General features: G+C 60.5%; 3 protein-coding genes across 9 annotated transcripts in view; 1 reads left to right on the top strand and 2 right to left on the bottom strand.

Annotated features, from left to right (window-relative positions):
* Positions 1–2,212: 2,212 nt before the first annotated feature.
* On the bottom strand, positions 2,213–8,345 carry GID8 (GID complex subunit 8 homolog). 5 transcript variants are annotated; one of them, XM_045981703.1, is made up of 6 exons: positions 7,905–8,345; positions 7,505–7,645; positions 5,286–5,415; positions 4,057–4,253; positions 3,399–3,596; positions 2,213–2,891 (listed from the first exon to the last, which is right to left on the bottom strand). In XM_045981703.1, exons 1-6 carry the CDS (start codon positions 8,343–8,345, stop codon positions 2,718–2,720), a joined length of 1,281 nt encoding a protein of 426 aa, XP_045837659.1. In that variant the 3' UTR covers positions 2,213–2,717. The 5 variants fall into 5 exon arrangements, with proteins under 5 accessions (XP_045837659.1, XP_045837661.1, XP_045837660.1 ...); XM_045981705.1 differs by lacking the exon at positions 7,905–8,345 and adding an exon at positions 5,877–6,079 and having other exon boundaries at positions 6,374–7,828; XM_045981704.1 differs by lacking the exon at positions 7,505–7,645.
* The window catches only part of DIDO1 (death inducer-obliterator 1), a 48,901-nt gene continuing 31,714 nt past the window's right edge, over positions 8,261–25,447 (top strand). Inside the window, exons 1-2 of one of the 3 annotated variants that reach the window (XM_045981694.1) lie at positions 8,261–8,367; positions 24,860–25,026. The gene's annotated coding sequence lies outside the window, so the exon portion shown is untranslated. Of the gene's footprint in view, positions 8,394–13,584; positions 14,142–24,859; positions 25,027–25,447 lie in introns of those variants that run through there. The other 2 variants (XM_045981695.1, XM_045981693.1) reach the window with 2 other exon arrangements.
* LOC123926658 (basic proline-rich protein-like) lies at positions 13,608–15,546 on the bottom strand. Its single transcript, XM_045980595.1, has 2 exons — positions 14,689–15,546; positions 13,608–14,654 (listed from the first exon to the last, which is right to left on the bottom strand). The coding sequence occupies exons 1-2, from the start codon at positions 15,544–15,546 to the stop codon at positions 13,608–13,610; spliced, it is 1,905 nt and encodes a 634-aa protein (XP_045836551.1).

Genomic DNA, 25,447 nt, shown 5'->3' with positions numbered 1-25,447 from the left:
CACCTCCGGCTCCGCCCGCCCCCAAACCAACACTGTCCCAGGACACAGACCTCATGCTGCCTGACGAAGACTGTCCTCAGGAAGCACCCTGACTGCACGAAGAGCCGCCTCCTTGCTCCCGATGCCTCACACACGGGGTCTTTAGTCCATCCCGAAGACCAGTCCCGAAACACATTTGCCTTTTCTAGAACCTGGAAACCTTAATCCAAATGTCCAAGTACCATTAGCTCTCACTGGGTTTGCAATAATCCCGACGCCTCGTAAGGACTCCAAACTGGGGGTTATTCCTCACACAACTTCACGATATCAGGAACGCAGAGTACCAGGGTATTCTCAAATTTTATTTATTTCAAGGCACTTTCCACAAGAAAATATAAAAAGAATAAACTATGTAAAACATCACATTTTAATAAAAACAGCAAGACCCAAAGGAGAAAAAGAAAAATTAAATTACACCTAATGTTCATTATCTCAAAATGGCTTAATGTCGTCTGCCTGAAGGCAGAGAGACCGCACAAGGCGCAACAGGAAAAGCCCGCAAAGCCGCTCCTGCCACAGCAGGTCCCCAGTGAGGGCCCCACAGGAGGCAGGAGGCGGGCCGCACGGAAGCCAGGCCAGCAGGGGCACAGCCAGCGCTCCCGGTCGCACCACACCCGGCTCGCACCGGCAGCGGCCCGACAGGTGACCCTGTGCCAGAAAGCTGTCCTTCGGCCGCTCCCTCGCGCTTCCTGCGCGTGACAAAGCCCGTCCGGGCCCTGCTGGCTCCTGGGTGGCTCCTGCTTACAGACCTTCCCGTCACCACACATCTCACACCCTCTGATGTGAAGAACGTGTCAGGGTGATCATATATAAATTATGCTCATAAGTGACCTCACATAACGACTAGACACGTGCTGAGTCCTCCGGCGCTCTCGAACGCAGGCTCACGCACACCTCTCTGCTGCGGTCTCTTCCAGCTTCTGCTCTACGTGATGACTCGTGGCCTGAAGATCAAAACCTCAGCTCTGACTTACCACGCTCAAGCCTCAGAGGAAACGGCCCCCAAGAAAGGTCCCATTTGTGGAGGACTGCTCAGACGGTCAGAGCAGAAACACGTCTGCTCCCCGGCGTTGAGAAGACCGCCCTCCATCCTCACAAAACCACAAGGGCGGAAGGGCAGTCAGAGGCCAGGACAGCCCCCCGAGCCCGCACTGCCTTGCCTCTGCGTCGCTGACCCCCCCAGGGCAGCTGACCCTGCCCAAGGCTCCTGCCCAGCGGAGGAAACCACTGCTCCCAGAGAGCGGCAGGAGAGGGGCTGAGAGCCGTCACTTCACGCCACCACCCAGGGCTGCGGGCACACGGGGGACAGGGCCCAGCCACCACCTGACTGATAGGAGCACCCACAAGCCTGCCCAGCCTCGCCAGACACGAGAACATGCCCCCGGCCATTCAGCTGCCATGGGCATCTCCCTCCGTGAAGCCGGACGCCATCCCAGCATGAGGATCCACCCAGTGAGGACAGAGTCCCAGGCGCCACGGCAGCTGGGAGCTCCCGCCAGGCGACGTACACTCCTGGGCACCGTCACCACCACCTCGAGACACGGCTCTGTAACGATCGCCCCACGGAATCCGTGCCCAGTGACACCCGCAGGGCGGCCACACACACGTGTTCACATCCAAGTCACAAGGGCCCCAGCACCTGCCCCGGTGGCGGGACTGGGGAGCACGCAGAATCAGGACACCCGGGAACTCACAAACACCGGAAGACCGCAAGCACACACCGAGCTGCTGTGGCGCCAGCCTCCCGAGGTGAGCACGCGCTCCCGCCAGGGACGTCTGCCGCCGAGGCTCAGCCGTCAGCACGGGTGCTCCCTCCCAAGCCGACCACGCGGGGCACAGGGGCCCTCCGGCCACAGGCGATGCCACCAGCATCACCACCGGGACACAAGCCCCGAAAGCAAAAGGTTTGAGATTAAAACTTTTTAGAGGCCGTTTGGTCATTCTTGAGATCAAAGAGAAACCTTTATTTTCGACAAAACTGCCTAGAAGAGAAGGTTCATTGATCCACCAGGAAAGAATCTCTCACCACAACCAGCACCAAACTAGATATTTAAAAAATTAAAAAACACACAGCCCCACCCCTCAGGCACACATCTCCCCAAAAGCCACACAACCCAGACCGAAAGGGAAAACAAATCAAACTCAACGCCTTCACACAAGAAAAGTCCGTGAATTAGGATTTACAAATTTATATAGTCTTTCCTATGAAAAAACGAAAACGAAAAACCAAGGGTAAGAAACAACTTCTGCACCGAGGCCTGGCGAGTCTTAGGAGATCTGAGAAAGCGTATGCTCTGCCTACAAGCTAACAGAAAGCAAAATAACCATCAGTGCTTTTCGCAGGTTTGAGCGGGAAGCCTCCGTTTCGCAATATTCCCTCCTGACCGAGCGCTCCGCCGGGTGCGATCCTTCGGGGACCGGTGCAGGAGCGCCCCGCCGCCGTCCGCGCCTTCGGAGCACGCCCTGCCAGCGGTCTGCACCACACTTCCAAGGAGTGCCATTCACTGCAAGTTTTCCAGCGCTTAAAAGGGCCACTTTCCCTTTAAAAAAGATGCCAGGTCAAAAAAAAAAGAAAGGAAGGAAGGGAGGGAGGGAGGAGAAGGGGTAAGAGTTCTCTACTGAGTAAAAACGTCAGTCACAGACAGCTGCTCCGAGGAGTCCGGGGCCACTGACGCACTCTACTTGGGCTCCTCGATCACACCTTTGCTGAGGTCTGTCATTTTGGGATATTTGACTTTCTTCTGGTCCAGCTCATTCTGAGCCCAAAGGAGGAGTTTCAGTAATTTTGCCAGCTTGGGCGTTGACTCCCGATTTTCATAATCTAGGACAGCTTGGTTAACCTCGCTCCACACCTAGAAGACAAGCACGTCCCATAAATCCACCACGCGCCTGCTCATTATACTTTTTATACTTCCTGGAAGCCGCTCTCACAGGCCGAGCTCGTTCCCTATTTGAGCAGACTCGAAGCCCGTCACCAGGAGGCGTGCCGACCGATGTGAAACACACATTCCTCGCCCAGAAGGAGCGAGTGGTGCGGTCGGCACCGATCACATCTGGCCTGGGAGAGACGCTTAAACTGACTGAGCCACCCAGGTGGCCCGAGGACACCTATTTCTAAGTCTCCGAACAAAGAGAAAGATTATGATAAAGGAGAAGCTGACAAAGACGTCTGAAAATTGTGTAATACGTCACAACGCTCTGCTCTGGGCCTCGCACAGTCAAAGAGCCCACATCAGGGAAGGATCACGGCTGCTGCGACCCTACGTCACCCGCCAGAGGCGGCCGCTGTGGTCTCTGAGCCCCACCCCGAAGGCCCGCGGGGGGTGGGGGGGAGACGGGGGACCCCTCGGCGGGCTTACCTTCTGCCTCTGCATCATATGAAGCAGGTCTCCGAATGGCGACTCCTCGGGGTTATCGAAGGCCAGCAGGGCCAGCGTGCGCTCCATCTCCGTCAGGCACTCCCTGCTCTCCTCGCCCTGCTCTGCCAGCTGGGTCTGCGCGAACTCCAGCGCCGCCTCGGTCTCCCGCTGGCGGATCAGCTCGATGAGGTGCTGTTGCTGGTCACCGGCAAAGGCACACGGGCTCACACGCCATGTCCGGCAGTGCGGCGTGAGTCCCTAGTCAAAGGTCACCTTAGAGGACAACCTCCTAGCATCCCTGAGTTACCAGAATAGCGTTTTTTAAAATTTTATCTATTTGAGAGAGAGACCGAAAACACCCAAGTGGGGGGGCGCAGAGGGAGAGGAAGAGAGAAGCAAGCAGAGCCCAACCTTACAACCTTGAGATCATGGCCTGAGCCTGAACCCAGGGTTGGGTGCCTCAGTGACTGAAGCACCCAGGTGCCCCGAAACGAGCGTTTTTAAAGCATCACGTCTCCTGAAATAGAGAAGTCACAGCTACCTGAAACCCCTCCCCCACGCAAACTAAACAGGCCGCGGTAAGGCCACGCGGCCTCCTGACTTCCGACACCGCCCGGCGCCAGCTCGGGAGGCGCCGCGCACGGCCGCCGCAGCTCACCTGCAGGTGGAAGTAGAGGTACCGGTTGGTGTCGAGCAGCTCGGGGTGGAGGCTGTTGATGAGCGCGATGGCCGCCTGGATCTGGCCCTTCAGGATCATCTCGCGGATCTTGATCCGCTCGTCAAGGGTTTCTAGGTCCACACTGGGTTCGATCCCAGATTCCATTCGAAACTTCTCTGCTGCTTCCTTAAAGCCCTCTGAAAATGACAACCTTCTTCAGTCTCGCAAAGCTACCGGGACACGAATGCGAAGATTCTGAACCCCAGAAAGCCCACTCACCGCCAGTAACCTTCAACCTGACCCGCACGTTCTCGGGGATTGCATATTAACATCTTTGTCACCTACCAGTTACTCCCCATAGACAAAATGGAAAGAATGAATTTCACTCCTTCCTATCCCATCCAAAACACCTCTCACCTACCAGCCAGGGGTGAAAACGAATGCCACGAAGCCCAATACATTGTGGGCTCCTTAAAGAGGGCTGTGGCCCAGGCCCAGGGGCAGGGAAGGTGCAGGCCTGTCCTAGGCATGTGTCCCCCAGGCACATCCAGACACACTGGCTTGCCCTCACAGATGACAGGGACCTGGTCACCCCTGCCTCTCGGGAGCCCACACTTCTCCTCAACACCTGAGCAGCGCGTGTGCTGAACCCCACCCCACCCCACCAGCAATAGGAAGACACATCCTCGTCGCCTTTCAAATGACGGTCGACGAATTTTGGGAAAGGAGTGTGTTGTGAACAATGGGAAGGAGAGTCATACCTATCTGAAACAACTGGATTTCCTGACCGGGTACAGAATTACCATTTTCCTTCCCAGTATCAAGGAGGACTGTTAGTTACAGACCCCGTTTGTTTGTTTCTGTAGGCTTCTACCCTTCCCCCTTCCTCTTGCAAGTTAGGCGCACCTTCTAGAGACAGTAAATTTATCAGACTGGCCCAAAAAGATCAGTTACCTGGGGCTTTCACCGTACTTCAGAACGTTCTTACTTATCTTGATTAACTGTAAACATGTCACCAGTCAAGACACAGGTTTTCGCCTTAGAGCTCAGACCCAGAGTGACAATCTCATCTCTGGAAGGCCTCATCTTTACTGTGCTGATCCGCGAATTTGCTCAATCAGCCTGGTGTTTTTACACAACATGCAAACAAGCCAACTTCACCAAGGAACGTCGGCGGCACAGCTCTGACCGTGGGCACGTCGCCGGGCAGCAGCCAGCTGGGCCGTTACCTGTCACCAGGTAGTTCATGATGAGGCGGTTCATGTCCGCGCGCTGCACATGCAAGTTGTTGAGTTTCTCCAGCCACTCGTCTTTCGAGATTTCGTCAGGCTTCTCTGCGTAACTCATTCCGACGTGTTTCTACAAGAAAAAATATTTCCAAGACCAGTGAAGAGGATGGGAATGAGAGACCCAGGACAGGAACACACTCAGTGGCCCTGCCGTCGGGCTGGACGGTGACAGAGGGCGGCTATACTCGTGAGCACGGCACAACCCAGACAGCCGTGAAGTCCCGACACGGTGCGCGAGAAACAACCTAACACTGGTCTCCGCGATACTTCAGTTAAAAAAAAAATTCCTAAGAATTCTATGACAACTGGGATCGTTTCAGAGATAAACACAGCGACACGGTGCGAGGTGACAGAGAGAGAGTGGGAGGACTTAAATCCGGAGGACAGCAAGTGCAAAGGCTCTGATGCCCAAAGGCAGTGTGGGGACCAGAAAAAAGACTGGGATGTTAGGAGACAGGATGTGTGCAAAGAAAGCCAAGAGCCTCTGAACTGCCAGGTCAAGAGGTGCGGCGCGTCATACTAAGGCTTTACAGGCTCAGGAATTGAGATTAATTTTCTCCTAGGCAGAGGGCAGCCGCGCAAGGGCCGGGAGCGAGGGAAGCGTGCACTCGGACACAGTGCCCACGAGAAGTCCGCTGCCAGACGCTCGCCGGACCGACCGACACTGGGGAGTGCGCGGAGACACACAGCTCCCTCGAAGTCTCCTCCGGCGCTGCCGTCAGGGCAGATGGGAACTGCGGACGTATTTGGCCCTTCTGCAGAGCTGCCCACAGGCCAACAATCCCACCACAAGACTGAGACCCTCAATGCTCCCCACTGAGCACCAGACACGCACGAACCCACTCTCAGGACCGCCGCTCAAAAAGGCAGAAACACGGGAGCTCCCCACCCAGCTGTTCGTTCGGTAGCAGCATGGACAGACAGACTGTGGGTCACAGAACCACAACCCCAGGCCCCGAGCCCTCAGGCAGGTATGTTTGGGAAGTAAAGATCTTGCAGGCCGCATAAAGCCCGTCGGCACAACCCACCTACAACACAGGACACTCGCACTGCGGCCTGGGGCGGCACCCCACGCTCAGTACTACTTCTTTGGGCACAGGTCTGAACACCCACACTGAGTGAAGCAGAAGTTATTAAAGCTTTCATCAACTCGGGTTTTTGCCATCCAACAGTTCAAAAAAACAAAACACAAAAAAAATTTCTGGTTTTCAGAGCTATCTGGATGTCAGGATCGCTGACAAAGGATCACGATCGTGTGCTCACGTAAGAAAACGGACTGGAACAGTTACGGTACGAGCAGCCGCACGGGTGCCTCTCACGAGCCAGCTGCAGAGGGACGCGAGCCTGCAGCGTTTGTCCGTTTCAGCAGCGGTTACCGTGGGAGGGCAGGGCGGACAGGTGCCCCGGGAGCGCCAGCGGGGCTCTCAAGACGGTGGTGAGCCATCCGGTCCCCCGTAAGCAGCCCGTAAGTGTGGATGCGACTCCACGCCAGCGGAGTCCACGCTGAATTAAGAACTTCCGCGGTGGAGACCGGGTGGCCAGCGAGGAGCCACCCTGAGAGCAGAGCCAGGAAGATCAGAGACGCAGCAGGCGACACGCGACTGCCCTGCCCACAGCCCTGCCCACAGCGCCCGGAGGGTTAAACCACACACGCTCACACACAACAGCAGCCCCTGAGCCCGCAGGAGCTTTCAGGCCTGAGACCTGGGAGGACGGACAGGGCCACGGCGCGGAGGGAGGCCGGAGGACAGGAACAGGTTCGAGCGGTAGGGCAAGTCTGGGCCCACTCTCCGACGCGCAGCCGGGACGCCCCGCAGGCCCCTCCGCCGCAGGCCGGGCTCGGCGCTGGGAGGCCCCCACCGGACGAGGATGCTGAGGGCCAGGAGCCGGGCAAGGACCGCGCGGGGGAGAGCCCGGCGGGGGAAGCACCGGCCCAAGACCGAGTCCCGCAGCGCCCAGAGGAAGGCCGCGGGCGAGCCCGTGCCTCCGGGCAAGCACGGACCTCGCTCGGGCCGCACGCCACTTCCCAGACGAGCCCCGGCCTCCCGCCACCGCCCCGGGACGCTGCCGGCAGCGCGAGCCCCTCTGGGGAGCGGCGACCCGCCCTGCGTGGCGCACCGAGAGCGCAGCAGGCGGAAGCCGCCGGGCTCCGTCCTCACCCGGCCGGCGAGCGCTCCGCCGCGCGTGTCCCAGACGCCGTTCTCTCCCCGGGCGCGCCGGCGCGGCGTTTCGCGGCAGGACCGGCGTTCCAGCGCGCGGCCAGCCCGGCACGTCGGAGCCCTCGCCTGTCGCGCTCTGCCCTGAGGAGCAAACACCGAATTACGGCGCGGCCCCGGGGGGTCAGCGGCCTCCGCCGCCGGGACAGCAGGGGCGGCTGGACGTGCAGCGCGCAGGGCCGCGGCCCGCCGCCCGCTCGGACCTCGGAGCCGGCAGAGCCCCCGCGCCGGGCCCTCCGCCGCCCCCGGCCCGCGCTCCGCCCCGCGCTCCTCCCCGGCCCCCGCCGGGCCCCCGCCCAGCCGCGCCCCGGCCCGCCGCCCGGGTCCGCCGCAGCCATCTTACGTGCGATCCCGCCTCCCGCGCTGCGCGGTCTCCGCGGCCGCTCCGGGGGCCGGGCCGAGCCGGGAGGGCGATGAGGCGCCGAAGACGGGAGCGGAGGCGGGAGCCGCGGCAGAGGCGGGGGCGGGGGCGGCGGAGGCGGGGGCGGGGGCGGGGAACGCGAGGGCAGACGCACCGACGGCCGCCCCTCCAGGCACCTCCCGCGAGATCGCGAGAGCGCAGGCTCACGAGCCCGCAGCCAATCAGGAGCTCCCGCGGGAGGGGCGGGGCGCGGCCGCCGCCCGGAAGCGCGGGACTCCGGCTTCCGTCCTTGCGCAGAACGCCGCTCGCGACGCCCTCGCTGTACGGGTTGGCGCGAGAGTCAAAAGGCGTCGGCCGACCCTGGACAAGATGGCCGCCGTCGAGGTGGTGTTGTGGGGGAACTTCGCGCCGCGATGGCGACATCTAGACTGAGTCGGAGGCCAAGGTCCCAGCTTCCTTTCCGTCATTTGTGTGAGCTCGGAGGGCAGGGGGCGGGGGGCAGGCGCCGGTGCCGCGCGCCGCCCCGAGCTGGGGGGCCCTCCCCGCTGGGCGCCTGCCTCCGCGCGGGCCTGGGAGGAGGCGGCCGCGCGCGCCCGGCGGGAGTCTCCGCGCTGTCGGTTGAGGCGGGCCGCGGGGGTCGCCCGCTCGGGGACGGCAGCGCCCGGCGCCTCACGAGTGCGCAGAGACGGGCCTGCGGTGCGGGGGTCCGGCGGCCGCGCCAGGTCGGGCCGGGGCTGCGGGCGCGCGTGCGGCCGGGCCGGGCCGGGCCGGGGACAGGCGGGCGGCGGGGCCGGGGCTGCCGGGCGTCGAGGGCGACGTCGTCCTCGGCTAGAAGTGGGGGCGCGCCGGGGTCGTGCGGCCGCTCCCGCGGGGGCGGGTCGGTCTGCCGCGGCGCCTGCTGTGGCTGCTGCGCGGGCGGCGGCCGACCTGCGGGCCCCGGTTCCGACGCGAACCCGGGGCGCTCGGCGCTGGCGTCGGCGGGGCCGTCTGTGCCGGGCGGCCGTCCGGCGGAGCGCGCGGCCGAGGCGCTTCCAGGCCCCGGCAGAGGCGCACGCGCCCCCGGAGACGGACTGCTCCGCCCGAAGGAGCTCCCCGCGCCTTCTCCCGGGGTCGCGGGCGCACGGCCCTCCCGCCGCGGCCGCGCAGACCCCACCTCCCCGTGCTGGGTGCACGCCCGCAGCGCCCTCCGCGGGCAGCTCCGCCCCGACACGGACGCCGCCCTCTGCTTTGGGAGCGCGCGTGCCGGGGTCCTGCGCGGTGCCCTCCTGCAGCCGGCGGCGGCAGGTGACCTCGCCTTCGGGGCCCCCCGGCGGCCCGGTGCGGGCGAGCACGGCCGGAAAGCTTCCCCGCCGGCCCTGGCGAGCGGAGGGGCTTCCCCGTCTCCCCGGGGCCTCCCTGGGGTCCCCCTGGGTCGGCAGCTCGGCAGGGTGGGGAGGCGTCCCCGAGCAGAGCGAACGAGTGCCCCCGCGTCCTCAGCCGTCCGGAGCTCTCGCGCCGCGGTTGCGCGCACGGCGGCCCGGTAACGGGTCAGCGTTCGGCCCAGACGTGGGAGCTTCCCGAGCGCCGAGGCTCTGGGACGTTTGTTGAGGACGGAAGGAGCCCGCGAGCGGCTGACGCGACCTTCCCGGCCAGCGCTGCCCGCACGGCGGACCTTCCCTGCGGAGGGAACGGCGGCGGTCCTCCGGGACGGAGCTCCGGGACTGCATGGTGCTGCGACCTGCGGCCTGCGGAGGAAGAGCCCTCGGCGGGGGAGAGACGGGGCATCCGTGGTGCCTGCGGGCCGTGAGAGCTGGAGGGGAGACGAGGGCAGCCGGTGACCTCTGAGAGGTGCGGTTAGAGAAAGCCCGTAGACGGGAGCAGCGGAGCAGTCCAGGATCCAGAGGACGGCAGCAGATGGCTGTTACCCAGAGAACCTGTCCACGAAGGCGGCAAAGAGGCTTGACAGGGACGGGGCTGAGGCGGGCCCCGGGGAAGCCCCGGGGTGGGCAGTTTGAGACGACCCAGACGAGCAGCGGAGCAAGGCGGTCCGCTGGTCCTCCTGGACGGGCGTGGGCACGGAGCAAGGAGCTCAGGGACACGGCGGGAAGGGACGACGTCAGAGGGCAGGGCGTCCAGAGGTGAATAGGGTGAGGGGGACACAGACGTGCGTGGACACGTTCAGAAGCAGCATGTGTGGAGAGCAGGCAGCGGGTGCCCTCGGTCCCGTGAAGCTAACAATTTAAGCTAACTCATTTAAAACTAAATTAACTTTTGCTAAACCAAAAGGATTTGGTGGCTGACGGGAGGGAGGATCTCCAAGCTTCCCGCGGGTGTGTTTGGGTTTGGGGGGGGGGGCCAGCACCGAACTGGGGACACCAGGGAAGGCCCTGATGGGAGGAGACGCTCAGAAGTCGGGGGCTCCTTTTGCACGCGTCAGGTTCTGAGGTGCATTTGAGGCATCGGGTGGAGGAGTCAGGGGAACACGTGAGTGGATGGACCCAGGTCTGGGCACAGCCCAGGAGGGAGCTGCCGTGTGGAGAGTGTGCGGAAGGAAGATGGGAGGCCAGCCTGGGCCAGGGCCCTGAACACCCCATGCCGCTGGGAGTCTGGGGTGTGGGGTAGCACGAGGGACGTGGGCCACTCTGGTCACCGCCTGGGGCAGCGACCAGGTGGACAGGAAAGAGGCAGGGCTGTGGAAGGGGAGCTGCCAGGCGGCCAGAGCCTCCACCGTTCTCCACGTCTGGGCGGAGGGTTTCGTTTTAACAGATGAGCAGTTCCGCACAGGGTAGTGTTAAAAGTTTGCTCGTCTTAAAAGAGCTTTAAAGCGTATTTTAAAAGGGGAAAGTATTTTGGGAATGAAGCACACAGCACTGCGTGTACTCAAATCCTAGACTGCTCGGGAAGCAGGCCACGGCTGTGTCTCCCAGAACAACAGCATTCCCACGGGCGCTTTCATCTTATTCTCAAAACCTGAAAGCGTGAAATCAAGCTCGTGTGTACTGGAGACCCTGCTTTCAAAGAGATTTGGCTAAAACAGACCTAATTCTTCGGGGTAACGCGTAAACTGATTCGTTAGTGCTGCCCCGGGTCGTTGCCGCACAAGGCCGTTGGCACCAAGAGGTCACCAGCCTTAGCTTCCGCTTCTCACGGTGTGCTCCGTTTCCTCGTGAGGGTGTTGAGAGTCAGGGCGAATTGTATGATCGTTCGTTCGGCTGCACACATTCAGGGGCTGGGCGGCTCGGCTGAATTCGAAGACCCGGGAAAGCACGTTTAATGGGGTTTTGATGTGCCCCTGCCCCCCGCCTGATGGTGTCTCTCTGTTGAGACTGCACCATCGAATCAGAAAGCACCGGCTCGAAGTTTCCTTGCGTGCGTAAAAGCCAGAGCAGGTACCTCCTGGGATGACGTGACCTGTGTGCAGCGTGGTGTGTCCGTGGGGCGTGGGGGCCGCACGGCTCGCCACTGCCCCCCGCTGAGCCCGGTCGAGGTGCTGGTCCTGCACTGTTTCAGACGCATTTGAGCGCTTCAAGACCTTGTGGGTCGGAAGCTGATAGACAGCTGAGTTAGCCTTTCTCTTTTGAGTTAAAATGAAAGCACGGAACTAGCACATACGTGCACGGACACACGTACTGTGTCCCGTGCACACTTCTGCCGGTCCGCGCTCTGAGGATTCCCGCCCCTCCTCCACAAACCCGGCCTTGGGACCGGGATCAGGTGCCTGATTGCGTGGTGGAAGCCAGGACGAGATTTTCCCAGTCAATACCCACAGTTGCTGTTTTTAGAAACACACGTGTAAAATACTGGTTTTTGGTTTTTCGACTTTAAAATTCTCTTATATTCTTCAAATGCTTGTTTTCTGTTGGAACGAGAACTTTTGTGTGTCTGACAGACTCCCAAGAGTTTTCATTTCTCCGTACCTCCGTCGAAGGCAGCGTCCTGGCCCCCCGCCTCCCTGGACAGACTGGGGGCTGTCACGCCTGCCGGCATCTCTTACGTCTTAGCCGCCGTTTGTTTGATTTGGAACTCAGGAAGAGCCGTGGTGGCGAAAGGGTGATTTGTGTGATTTGTGTGTACCGATGTTGTCAAAGTCCAGAATAAAGCTGTCCGGGTGTGCTCTTGAACTCTCCGGGGCTGAGTCTCTGACCCTCTGGTTGGCATTTCCTGCAGACGTCCGTGCTAACCTTCAGCACTTTGGCCCCACGAGCCGGTTGGGAGGAGGACGTAATTCATACAGTATTTCTGTTCTGCACAAATCCAGAAAGCCGCTGTTTGCCCCGCGTTTCAGTGGTCTCTCTCACTTTTTGAGTAGTTTGATTTTGGAAACAATTTTTTTCGATTATAGCCTGTACACCTGTAGGCAGAGCCCTGCTCCTGAGGGCCCCCCAGGCGGCAGACGGGCGCCTGAGATTTACTGGTGGTGATGAGCAGCCTCTCGCCTCAGGGAGGCCCTCCTCTGTCACACACTGTGTGTGGTCATTAGCCCTCCCAGCCTCCGTGGGCGCAGCCGCTTTTCTGTCGGGCTCTTGCAACAGGCACTGCCTTGTCTGGCGTTTTTATTGGATGAATTGCTTTAGAGACTTGGGAGATGAAAGCAACCGGAAAGGAAACAACAGTTCTCATGCTTCACACTCATTAAAACACTGGTTTCTCCTGAAGTCGACTTATTTTCCCTGAACTCACAGCGCGATGCCATTGTGAAAGGAGCAAGCGGGCGCTGTGGAGTGTGACCCCAACACCGCTCGCAGCCGTTTCTCCACGTGAGCGCCTCTGGACGCGGGCAGGAGGATGGAGGAGAGCACTTCGGCATCACCTGGTGTCACACACACTCCTTCGTTCCTTGATGTAGATACTGCCCCAAGTCCCTGTCCTTGTCCTCTCATCCCACAAGCACCACAGGAGGCCTCCCGGGTCAGAAGTACCAGCCTCCCTGGGGTCCCAGCCTCACCTCGCCGGCCACGGATGCTGGGTTTGCTTCCTTTAAAGACCCTGCACGGGGTTCCCGCTGGTACTTTTTTTTTTTTTTTTTTTTTTTAAGATTTTGTTTATTTGATAGAGATCACAAGTAGGCAGAGAGGCAGGCAGAGAGAGAGGAGGAAGCAGGCTCCCCGCTGAGCAGAGAGCCCGATGCGGGGCTCGATCCCAGGACCCTGAGATCATGACCTGAGCCGAAGGCAGAGGCTTTAACCCACTGAGCCACCCAGGTGCCCCCCCGCGCTGGTACTTCTGACCCGGGAGGCCTCCTGTGATCCTCCCTCCCCCAGCAAATGAGCCCTGTTTTACAGTGGGCGGGCCGCGGGTCACACCGCTTGTTGCAGCTGCTGTCCCCTTACACCTGCCTGGCCTCTAAACTCCCCGCCCCCCGTGACCGGGCAGACCTGAAGACGTGGTCAGGATGGAAGCGTGGACCCCCAGCCCTGCCAGATTCCTGGCCGCTGGTCCTAACGGAACCACAGCGGCAGGAACAAGCTGCCTTGTACTCGGGAGGAAGCCGACCGGCTCTGGGCAAACGAGCAGGCCTGGGCAGCTGGAGGGGACCTCTAGACGTGTTCCTTGGAAGGGCGGCGGCCCGCGCATCGCCAGGCCCCTGCAGGGTCCGCCGCGCGGCGGGGCTGCACACAGCGCGCCTCGCCGCTCCAGGAGCCCGGGGCTTCCGGCTTGTGCGGGCCGCGCTGGCGGGGGGCCGTGGGGTCGCCTGCGTCATGGGGGCTACGAGGAGCTCCTGCCCGCGGGGCAGAGCCGTGCGGTGCGCACAGTGCCCCGCGGTCCGTCTGTGGCGGGTCTGGGGACTGGCCGGGGCCGGCGCCCCGACTGAAGAACATCCAGTGGAGGGCTGTGACCCTCGGCCAGACCCCCTTTTCCCTTTCTGGCCAGTGACCGTCCCCCCTGTCCTCGCAGGCGCTGCGAGGCGGTCGTGCGTGCGGGGAGGAGAGGCGGGGGACCGGAGTCCAGCAGAACCTGGAGAGCGCGGCTGGTGGCCGAGGAGCGCCGTCCCTGCCCCGTCGCCACAAAGCCGGCCCGGGCGGCGGGGAGCTCCCCTGGAGGGCGGGGCGGCCTGGGATCCGCAGAGCGCGGGCGCGCGGGCGGGGCGGGGGCCTCCTCCTTCCGCGCGGGGGCGCTGCTCAGGGCGCGGCCGGCCCTTCTAGCCCTGAGTCTCGGTGACCGGCGCCGACCCCGCCCGCCCGCCCACTCCGCGGAGCTCCGAGGAAATGGCTGCGGGACCCCAGAGGCCTGCGACCCGCGGTGAGTGGCGTCCCGGCCGCCGGGCGGGGGGGAGGGGCCGGCCGCCGTGGGGCCGCACTCGGGGACGGGCGGGGGTCGGCGGCGGGGGTGCGGGAGCCCGGCCTTTCGAGAGCCGCGGCGTCCGCGCCGGCCCGCGCTGCGCTCCCGCCGAGGAGAGAAGATGGCGGCGGCCGCGGGGAGGGCGGGAGGGGGGGGAGGAGAGGGCCGGCGCGGGGTGAGGAAGGGGGACGCGGGGGGCTCCCGGCGACGCCGAGGCCCCTGCCGCGCGAGGGGGTGCGGGCCGGGCGCACTGGGGAGTGGGGGGCGCGCGGCGGCGGCGCGGGAGGCGGGGCCGCCCGGGGGAGGAAACGGCTTCTTCCGCGAAGTTCGGGGTCCGGCTGGCGTAGGCGCGGAGGGTCCGCTGCCCGGGCCGCGGCCCGCTCCTGCCGGCGCCTGGAGGCCGCGGGCTGCCGTCCGGGGGCGCGGCGGTCGGTCCGGCAGCGGATGCGTGTGCGCGGCCGCGGGCGCTCGGTGCTGCGGGAGGCAGGGAGGCCGCATTGTGTCGCACCGGGTCGTCCGGGAGCAAGGAGGGGCCGGCGGGGAGCGTCCCAGGGAGGCGGGGGGCGCCAGGAGCCCGCCGGTGCTCTCCGGCCGCTGCCCCGGGCCTCCCAGCCGCATACCCCTGCGCCGCGCTCCCGGCCAGGCTCCGTCTGGGCCTCCGCGTCCCCGAGGTTGGAGCCGCCAGAGCGCGGCCGCCTGTGCAGGGCCACGTGCAGACTTCACGGCCCCACTCGCGGCTCCGCGGCTTGACCGAGGCCTTCGGGCCCCTCTCCGCTGCCCCGCAGTGCCGGGGGGACGCCGCAGCTCGGGGCCAGGTGTGGGGCTGCGAATCTGGCTCCTCAGTGAGGCGCTCGAGGTGGGCTCCGGGGGTCGGCGTCGCCCGCGAGTTCAGCTGAAGACCGCCCCGAGCCATCCGCCGGCCGCGGACGCTGGCACCCGAGTCCTCTGCCGCGGGAGGAAGGAGACGCGAGCCTGGTGCACCCGCGCTGGGGCCGGTTCCGACCTCCGGGCACCGAAGCACGGGGCGGGGCTTGCTGCTGGGTGGCCTGTCGCCCCCGCCGCGACGCACGTGCCGCGGCCTGCAGAGCCGCGCGCCCGGCTGAGACTCGCTGCCGGGGGAGGTGCCGGAGCCCCCGCCCTTCACAGGGCTGCGCGGTGCGCCAGGCACATGATGCCCGGTGCCCCCGAGTGCTAAGCCCCGTGGCTCTGGCGGCGACCTGAAAGGTCTCCGCCGGCCTGGAGACAGGTGCAGCGGGGACTTGCGAGGACACTGGGCTTCTTCACTGGAATCTGGGGCTGGGGTGGGCGTGGGCATCTCGGTAGCACCAGTCCACGGTGTCGCGGCTTTAAACAGCAGCGCGGGCATCTCGGAGGTATCCCGGGAGCCTGCTGCGAGACCTCGTGCCGGATGCGTGTTCTAGGCACCTCCTTGGTCCTGGTCTTGCCCACACGACCAGCGGATTTAGGTGTCGTGTGCAGCTTTACTGCCGGTTTTCACCAAGAGTGGTCCCTCGTCAGCATCCGACTAAACTCACGTCATTTCCCGCCGCTGAGTTCCGTCCCATAGGAGGAAAGGGTAGTCGCTCTGCTCCCTGCGGTGCGGGTTCCCACGGTTCCGAGCTCCCCCGTCCTCTGCTGCCCGCGGGTGTGCCTGCGTGACCATCGCAGTGGTCGTGTCGCTGGGGCTTGGAGGTCTTGGAGGTCGGTGCATTCAGGGTTTCAGGTGGGCCTTGTCCTGGGTGGGGTTGTGGGGGTGCGGCTGGAGGAGGGACTCGGCTTTGTGTGGTGCTGGAGCCAGATCCTGCTGCTGACGCTGAGTCCTTCTCCCACGGGGGAGCGGCTCAGGGACTGGCTCGCTCTGCGGCTTGGCGTACGTCTGCCCGCGTTTGCGGTTCTGCTTGTCTGTTTTTGCTGGCGCGGTGCGTTTTCCCCCTTGGCGCTCCTCCCGTGATCTGGGGGGAGAGCGGAGGTGGGCGTGTCTGCAGGATCCGCCGGATCACGGTTGCCCTTGGGTCCCTGCAGCGTGGCTGTCTGTGGTCGAGGCCTGGTTCTTACGTGCCGGTGGACTCCAGCAGCCCATTACGAAGGGTGTTTTCTTAAATGGGGTTTCTCTCCTGGGTATCCACTTATTTACGTGGCAGGGCCCCTTAGAGTGGCTGTCTGGTCCTCGCGCCTTCGTGGCTAGTGTCACGGGATGGGAGCTGACTCCGTTAGGAGGACTGTGCCTTACAGTTGGCGGAAACACTACTGGGAAAGGGTCTGAATCGGGCTCACAGCGCTGGAGAAGAATTCCTCTTGTTTACGCCCCGTTCTTAGGTGAGTGGTGGTTCTCAGGGCCCGTGGTTGCGCGGAGTTGAACCGGTAGTCGGACCCGTAGCCGGAGGTATCTTAGTAAGGGTTCTTGCAGCCGCGGCTGTAAAACGTGCTCAGGCGGCGGGCGATTACCGTGTGTGTCACTTGCGAACAGGTACGTCTTTGAGGATCAGACTCAGATGCTGTGGCTTTGTTCTCCACGTGCTGATACGGACTTCTAAATGGTGTTTGATACACCTTTATAAGAAATGGGATGAGCCCACCCCGCAGTGTAAAGATAGCGTTGCTGTGTGTTGGGTCACAAATACGTACACGGAAAACTAAATAGAAGAAAAGCAGCAGAAACACCAGAAATGGCCCCATTCTGAAGCCCACATCACAGCTGCTCTCCCGTTCGTGAACGCGGCTGGGTGGGTGCGGCAGGATGTATTTAGGGAGTGTGGCCACTGCACAGGGCCGCCTTGTCACCGGGGCTCTTCCCTCGCACAGGACTCTTTCCGTGGCAGTGGCTCTGTGGTTTATCACCCTTTAATTGCGGTTCTTAAGGAATTCCGTTACGTGGATGTTTCTTGATTTTGTTCCCCCGAAAAAGTGTCCTGGTGATGGACGTTGGTTTGTGTCCCTTTGTTTAAAAAATACAGTATACGCGTGGCTGGGAGCACCCTTACGAACACGCCTGCCCGTACCCAGTTCTCAGAGGCGGGTCACGCCTGGTCCGTGGGACAAAAACGTTGCCTGCTCTGTCCCTTGTCAAGTGCACAAGGGGATCTTGGTAAATACTTGTCAAATAGACCCTCGTCAGAGGGCCTGTCTCCCCAAACGCCCAGCGACACGGACGTTGTCGTTTTACGAGATGACACCTACTGCTTCCGCTTGCCTGCCCCGTGCCAGCGCTGACGGCCGTCGGCAGGGCGCATTCTCACGCGGCCTGTCGGAAGCTGCGTGCTCACGGTCGCCCACATCTCCCAGGCAGGGAAGCGCAGCCCAGAGGGAAGCTTGTTCAGCGCGTCCGCCCGTTAGGTTTGCAGCTGGGGGGAAGCCCAGCCAGGGCGTCCTGCTGTGAAGCCTGTGCTCTCGTCTTCTGCCCCGCTGCCGCCCAGAGCCTCCCGACGCCAGTCTGCTTGTGAGGACTAGCCCACCTGTGCCGGGGCGGGGGCACTGCCGGCTGCTGTGGGACGGCCCGTCAGGTGCCCCGCCACCCCATGGAGGTTAGCAGGGCTAAGTGCACCCTGGTTGTGGCCTCTCCAGCTTTGTTAGATTGTGGTTAAGCAGGCTTCCTTTGCTCAGCGTGGGTTGTAGTAAGAGACCCTTTCTCTGCCCTTCTTGCGTGTGCAGCAGTGAGGTCGACGTGCGGTCCCGCTGTCAGATTGGGAGTCTGGAAACTGATACAGAACGTCCTCTTATTCTGGAACTTCTCCGTTTCACCTTGGGCCTTGTCCACGACCCCCCCCCCCCCCCCCGGAACAAAACTGGGCACTGAGCTCTGCTCTCTCAGGGAAAGAAGGCAGCACCCCAGGTGAAGCGCGGTGGCTTCCTGACTTGAAGTCCCCAGTCGCGATTCTTGTCTTTTGGCCCGTGGCGTGCAGTTCTGACAGCGCCACTCGGGAAGCAGGTGCTTGGGACGCAGGGCCTCTGCGTCTTCTCCAGACCACGCTGTCTTCGAATCCGGGCGGCAGGCGCTGCACCAGGCTGCCATTCCACCGTCCGAAACGAGCGTCTTCTCCCTAATCACTTGAAGGTGGTTGAGGCAGGGCCGGGGCGGGTGTGGGGGTGCCGCAGCCATTCCTGGGCTTACTGACTGGGAGGGCAGTCCTGTGAGGTTACCTCTGAACTCCAGCCTCTCGCACCCTGCGGTCACTGGGGACACCGCAGACCTTGTGTTTCTGTCCTCACATCTGTTGGTATTTACTGGGCTTGGCGTGAAAAGAGGCGTGTAAACTTACTCATTTTGAAATACTAGAACTTCATGCATTAGCATGAATAACGTTGTGTATGGAAACTTTTCTAAGACAAAAACAGTAAGCGGTAGCATTGTTTTAAGGTGTTTTTTAAATCTCTGACTTCTGGCTTAGTTGACAACAGCTGGATTCTCCAGTCTGCACACAGAGGCAGACAGTGGTAACATCACTGTCATTCAGCTTCTGGAAAGCTCTGCCATACACTCCCATAAGTGCCGGTGAGAGGGGCAGACGTCTTTTGTGTTTGTGCAGATAGTTTGACCTCAGGGACCTCCCGAAAGGCCTGTGGACCTCATTTTGGTAACTTTAACTCAAATTGTGATTAGAGTTGCTCCTGCTAAGAAAAGAGAACTTCACAAGAGTTGACTGAACTTGAACACCTGCAGAACCGGGTTACGTGCAGGAAGGTAGACCCCGTCTCTGGTTTTTTTTTAATTGGCTCAGCTGTGTGTTTGCTTTTTGCAAAGAGCATGAGATAAGGACGATTTGTCATTCCAGTGCACCCCTCATTCCAGTAGATCGCCTGCAAGGAAGCAAGAGGCCCAGGGCCTCGCCAGGGTGCTGGCTGGGTGGTAGGGCCCTGAGACCTCCTTTGGCCTTAGGTCATGTGGCCTGACTGCAGTCTGAGCGTGTAAGCAGCCCTTGCGTTGATTGTAGGCTGTCCTTTCATGACCCACAGCCTTTCGCTGGGGCCTGCCTTCCTGCTGCAGGGAAAATGGGGGTGAGGGTGGCCTATGTTGACTGTGGAATGACCGGCCTCCCGTGGCCTGAACCCAGGAAACCACAACAGGGTGTGGGTTCTGCAGCAGTGCCCCCGTTGGTGCCGGAAGGGGCGCCCGCCAGCCTCCCCCTGGACTGCCGTGGGTGTGAAAGCCGTAGGGCGGCCGGTTGGGCAGGGTCTTCCCTGGGAGAGGAGGGTTCTGAACAGCTACAGGACCTGGGAACTCATTCTGAGGGGAAACAGCCCCCAGAGTGCTTAGCAGGGACGACTGGCCCTTGAATGTCATACTGTCCTGGGAAATGACTGACAGTGCCCTCATCCCATCCACGAGCATACACACACCTGTCCCTCCCCTCTCTGTTGGGGAAGGAAGGGAGGAGACTGTCTGGGAACCCATCCCGGTGTCATTCTTCAGTATTTAGCAGTAGCTGGACTTGTCCCATAGGGCAGATTTTTTTATGAGCCCAAGAACCTGTACAGTTCAAGGGATCACAAGAGCGAGGCGGTGGCCTTGTCTCAGGAGCACCAGCCCCCCAAGATGTAGGATTCCTATAGTCCCTTGCAGGTTTAAGACCATGTTTTTGTCCAGAGACAAAAGGGAGCTGAGCTGCTGCCTCCGTTTGCTTGGGCTGCTTTAACCAAAAACCGTGGGCTGGGGGGGGGGGTAATAGAAAACCCACGTACCGGCACGTCTGGGTGGCTCAGTGGGTTAAGCCGCTGGGTTTGGCTCAGGTCATGATCCCTGGGTCCTGGGATTGAGTCCTGCATCGGGCTCCTTGCTCAGCGGGGAGCCTGCTTCTGTCTCTGTCTCTGCCTGCTTCTGTGTGTGTGTGTGCGTGCGCTCGCTCTCCTCTCTCTGACAAGTAAAATCTTCAAAAAAAAAAAAAATCTTGTCAGGAAATTAAAAAAGAAGGAAAACCCATGTATTTCTTACAGCTCTGGGGACCCACAGTCAGGGTGCTGGTGCGGTCAGGTCCTGGCGAGGTGTCTTCAGGGTTGCAGAGGGGAGGAGAGCTCTCGGGGCTCTTTAAGGGCACTGACACCATTCATGACGTGATGACCTAACCGCCTCGCAAAGGCCCCATCCTCCTGATGGTGCCGTCACCTTGGCACTGGGTTCCAGCATGAATTTCGGGGGCTGGGGCACACAGAGCAGACCATGGCCACAGCCTGTCCAGGGTAGCAGTTGGGAGACTGCACCATGAAATGGAACAGTGAAAGCCTCCTTTCCTGCCCCCTGACCTTGGTAGAGGTGACGGGGCTGTTCTGGTAACTGACGCCCATGTAGAGCTGCCCACCAAGGTCACGAGCCTGTGTTCTGCAGTGGAAACTGCCCAGAGAGAGGCCGGGGCCCCTTGCTCACCCCATCCCGAGCCGGCGTCCCGGCCTCACAGCGGGGCCTGGCTGGGCGCTAGTCCCTAAGAGGTCTCAGGTAGCACCTTTGGCTTTTTGACCGCGTATGTGTGAGCGCAGGGTACTAAGAAACTTTAGACCAGGTTGTTTCTGGGTTTCTCTCTATATTCGTCTCCTGAGAAGCTTCCCGTGCCGGGAACGCCATCACTTCCTCGGCATAACTGTAATGATGGCCGTGTTTCTCGGGAACAGCAAAACTCTGAATTAGCTGTAAAGGCTCTAAATGTAACACTCAAGCCCGGTTCCGTGCAGATGTTCGAGTAAATGGAGACTGGATTTCTTAGTTTACTTTGTGGGCCCAAACCTCTGCTGTCCGTGGTCAGAGCGCAGGCGGGTGTTTGCTGCTGCAGACCTCCAGGGCACAGGGGGAGAGGAAGAGCCTCCCGCCCGTCCTCCCGCTCGGGCGGTGGCTGCACGTCACGCAGCACGCTGCTTTCGGGGCCTGCTGTGTGTGCGGAACCGTGGGCGGGTGCTGGGTAGTGGCGGTTCTCGTGATGGGTCTGGGTTAGAGTCTGCAGTGGGGCAGCCTGCCGCCTTAAGTAGTTGCTAGAATTTCGCGTCTTGGCAACCTTCATCACCCGCAGGGAAGGGTTAGTTGGGGGGGGGGGGGAGCGCGACCTTCGGTACAAAATATAAACTTGGGCGCGGCCTGTCATTTCAAAATCTCCGTTAACAGAGGCAGAAATAAGGAGGCTGTGTTGCGACTCATACGTGGCTTCTGGTGGCAGGTTGGAATTGTTCTTGAACATTGGAGGGCAGGTGAGAGGTTCCGAGAGACGGTGTTGGGCCCCCGGTGGGACCGCCGCGCACTTGCGTGTTTCCTTCTTGAGAAGGGGCCCGGCTGTGTTCTCTAGTTGTCTTGCTGTGGAGACGGGAGCTTCCTTGTGGTTGCGCGGCCCAGCGTCTTCCAGAAGCTGCTCTCGGGTCCGCAGAACCAGAGTGCTCGCAGTGGGCGCTCGCCACCGCATCTGGAACTGCGCCTGCAGCTTTACAAGGAGGGTTTAAAGTCGCGCATCACTGACGCTTAACAATTGTGGAGCTTTTGTTTTTAAGAAACCACATCTGGCAGCTTAACGTTTTGAAAAGTTGGAGACTCTGAAGGGAGAATTTAGTGGTTTGAGAGCAGTTCTGTGGAAGGAGATGCTTGGTCCCTTCTGACACTGGAGCACAGAGATGGGCTGTTGCTCTGCGCCTCTCCGGAGTGCGCTTAACTAGTGGGGTGTGACAAGCGCGTCCCCGTGTGTCCCTGGGACGCCGGGGGCTGGCACGGCTTGCACGGTAGCAGTGGCCCACAGAAGCCCGTCCAGACAGTGGCATTCCGGTGCTGCTGAGCCCCAGTTGGTCGTGAAATTGTGCCCTTTGCCCCAAGCGTGTCCTTGGAGAGGCGGCAAGGGCTGTTGGCTCAGTTGCATCCACCACTCAGGGCCACGTCCCGTCGCTTCAGGTTCCCCATACCCAATGGGCAAGGATGTGCAGAGCCCTCCCGTACCCAGAGCAGGCAGGCGGGCGGGAGGAGCCCTGTGCCGGCCCAGCCGCGGCACCCCCCGCCCCCGCCCCCGCCTGCCGTGGGCCAGCCCTTGTGCTGGGGAGTGTGGACAGGCGCTGGGCTTCAGACCCAGGATTGGGCATTTTCTCAGAGAGGACGACCTGAGTCTCCAGGAAGCAGTGGACGATACTTGTTGCTCGTTTGTTGCCCGTGATAAAATTTGAGCATTCAAGTGAAAATTACAGTTTTCAAAAGCTCCTGTCTGCCCAACACGAGCTTGATGGCTTCCCAGGATTAACGTTAGAGGGACGCCCCGGGGGCTCTGGCTCAGGTCGTGATCCTGCTTCTTCGCTCCCTCTGGCCCTGCCCCCACCGCGCTCTCACTTGGTCTCTCTGTCAAACAAAATCTTGGAAAAAGGAAAAAGAAAAGGACTTTTGAGGAGGTAGGTGGCGGCATTAACAACGGTGTGTCTTTGTCGCGGTGGCGCGTGCTGTGCAGACCTGTGTCACTCACTGACGTGCCCGCCACGCGGGTCATAGGGTTGTGAGTGTGCGCGGTCCCGGCGGGCAGCTCACGGCCAGGGTCAGGTCCCAGGGTCAGGTCTCGGGCCCCCGCGTGGCGGCTCTCCTCGTGAAGCTCCTGTTGGTCGAATTTCGGCCCCATGTCCAAGAACACCCACAGTTACCTGAAAACTTCCACAGCGGTCACTTTGGAAAGACCCACTGGTCCCACACGAACAGAAGCTTTTTGCAGCCCCCACTTCTTTTTTTATTTTCTTTTATTTATTTATTTTAATTTATTTGACAGATCACAAGCAGGCAGAGAGGCAGGCAGGGGAAGAGGGGGAAGCAGACTCCCTGGTGACCTGAGCCGAAGGCAGAGGCTTAACCCACTGAGCCACCCAGGCGCCCCTGGAGCCCCTGCTTCTAAGGGTGTAGTGGAGCCCAGAGCAGAAGCTGTGAAAAGCTGCGTATTCCAGATGCTTCCCGGCCGCTGCGGCCACTGCTTGTGCTGGGAGTGGCCCGGCACGTGTGGCGGCCAGAGGCGGGAGCTTCCCCAGAGGGCCAACTCGGGCTCAGGCTTGGCCTCGGGCTCGGGATCCGGCTCTCCATTCTGTCGGCGCGTTCCGTGTGCACCGCTTGTTCTCTTCCCCGTGTCAGGGATAGCCGCCTTCCTCTCTGCTCCCCAGGACGGCGCTTCTTACCCCCGAGTGGTGTGGGTCCCTGAGCACACCCTCCCTTCCCCACTGGGTGCTGCCACCCCGGCCTGCTTGTATCAGGGGCTCGGCGTGGGCTTCTGCTGTTTTGTCTTGATATATCCGCTTTTGTTGCAATTGCTGAAATTTTTATTAGAATTTTTACATTGAAGAAATTATCAAAATGTCGATTTTGCAAAGATAAAGTTAAGTGAATCAGATGATCTAAAGGATTTGATCTGTTCAGAAATCTCAGGGAAATAGACTTTCCATTTCCCTTTTTTGTTTATTTATTTATTTTTAATATTTTATTTATTTGACAGACAGATCACAAGTAGGCAGAGAGGCAGGCAGAGAGAGAAGGAGAAACAGGCTCTCCACTGAGCAGAGAGCCCGATGCGGGGCTCGATCCCAGGACGCTGGGATCATGACCTGAGCCGAAGGCAGAGGCTTAACCCACTGAGCCACCCAGGTGTCCCTCCATTTCCCTTTTTTAATTCATGATTCAGAATTCAAACCCAGAAGTGTGTTTCTCAGGTAAACGTGTATTTAAATCTCTCATTCGTAAGTTGTTTTATAAACGCTCAGTGTTACGAAATACAGAAGTAAGGTTTATTTTTAGTTTCTCCTGGGAAGGAAAGGCATCTGAACATTAAAGCCTTGATTTGAAATGCATTTACCCCATTTGAGAGAGTTGATGGTCGTGGTGGTGGAATGGGTGGAATGGGCACTGTCTCTTTAAGAGGAGACGCCTTGGAATGTTTGTCTTCGTCCTGCCGTCCCTAAGGAGACCACAGCTGTACCGCCTGCAGTGCCCACCTGGAGGCAGGAGGGCAAGAGCAGCGGAGGGGAGGGCTCGCCGGGAGAGGGGTTGGGAGGCACCCTGGGGGCCGGAGTGTGAAATGTGTGCAGAGAGCAATATGGAGGACCTGTCCAGGAGCAGAGGCCTGTTTGGTGCGCGTTCCAGCTAGGTATGAGTTTTTTGTAATTTAGGAGAACTTTTTAAAATTCATGTAGATGAAATGTAGCACATCGACGTTAAGTGATTATGAGTCTCCTAAAATCTTTCTTGGGCTTATTAACTAAATGATGGCGTATCTCCAGTATCAAGAGTTTGTAAGTACTTCTCTCCGTGGATGATTTTGTTCAGCCTTTTCGTGCTTCTCTCTGTGTTTGGCTTTATCAAGCTGAACCCATCTCAAAAGTGGGCTCATACGTGGAAAGCAGCTGATAATCCGCGCCGGGTTTTGAAGCCGCCATGCTGCTGGGGCCGCTGCGCTTTCGAGGGCAGCTTTCTCCCCGCCACCCCCCAGTGGGCCGGCCAGCACCTGGCGCCCCTCCATGACCACCTAGCCACGTTCCGTCCCAGTGCGGTCGCCTGTCTTCCTTCTGCACAAGTCAAGCCTTAAAGAAGGGGACTGTGTTCTTGCCTTTCCTTGTTTTCTTCCTTTTCTTCCCCCACTCCAACTCCCTGAGTGGGTCACAGTTTATAACATACGTTCAGATAATAGATTACTTGGGACATTTGATGCTTTTTTTTTTTAATGTTACAGTTACTTGAATCTATAAATAATTTTCTTATTTTCTTTTAGGCACGTTCTCCGTGGGTTCACTCTTGAGATGATCTTTACTGTTCCCCGTGGCCAGTGACGGACCGCAGCAGTGTCGGAGGCCGCGCTGTGCCTGTGGAGCAGACGATCCCGTCCGTCAGGCGTTCAGACCTCCGGAGAAGGCGTCGGAGCGTCGGGGCTCGGGGCAGGTAACACGGCCCTGTGGCAGCATCAGGGACACGCTGTTCTCGTAATGGGTTTGCAGGCGGGTGTCCTGTTTCTGGAGTGCCCTTTTACGTGAGGAAACAAGCGCTTCCTCTGACGCTCGCACTTCCTGTGTCTGGCGTTCGTACGTGGTATGACGTCGCGGGTTTAGCCCCGAAGTGCAGGGGAATGTTCAGCCCCGTGCTGAGAATTCTTACTCGGGGCACTCTGTCACGTTTCCACTGGCTTTTTGTTGGTGCGAGTACTGGTCGTTTGAGGCTCTCTTCGGTGAGAAGTGTGTGTTGAGGAGAGTTGTTCCCGCGCAGAGTCTCGGGACCAGGAAAGCGGTGTGGTCCTCGCTGGGGCACGTGCCGGCGTCAAAGCCGCTCCCGGAAGCTTCCGAGTGACCTGGGAGCGCGCCAGCCA

The sequence above is a fragment of the Meles meles genome, chromosome 16 (assembly GCF_922984935.1).
Source record: "Meles meles chromosome 16, mMelMel3.1 paternal haplotype, whole genome shotgun sequence".
Lineage (NCBI taxonomy): Eukaryota > Metazoa > Chordata > Mammalia > Carnivora > Mustelidae > Meles > Meles meles.
Note: the sequence above shows the minus strand (reverse complement) of the source record. Positions and strands in the feature narration are given on the sequence as shown.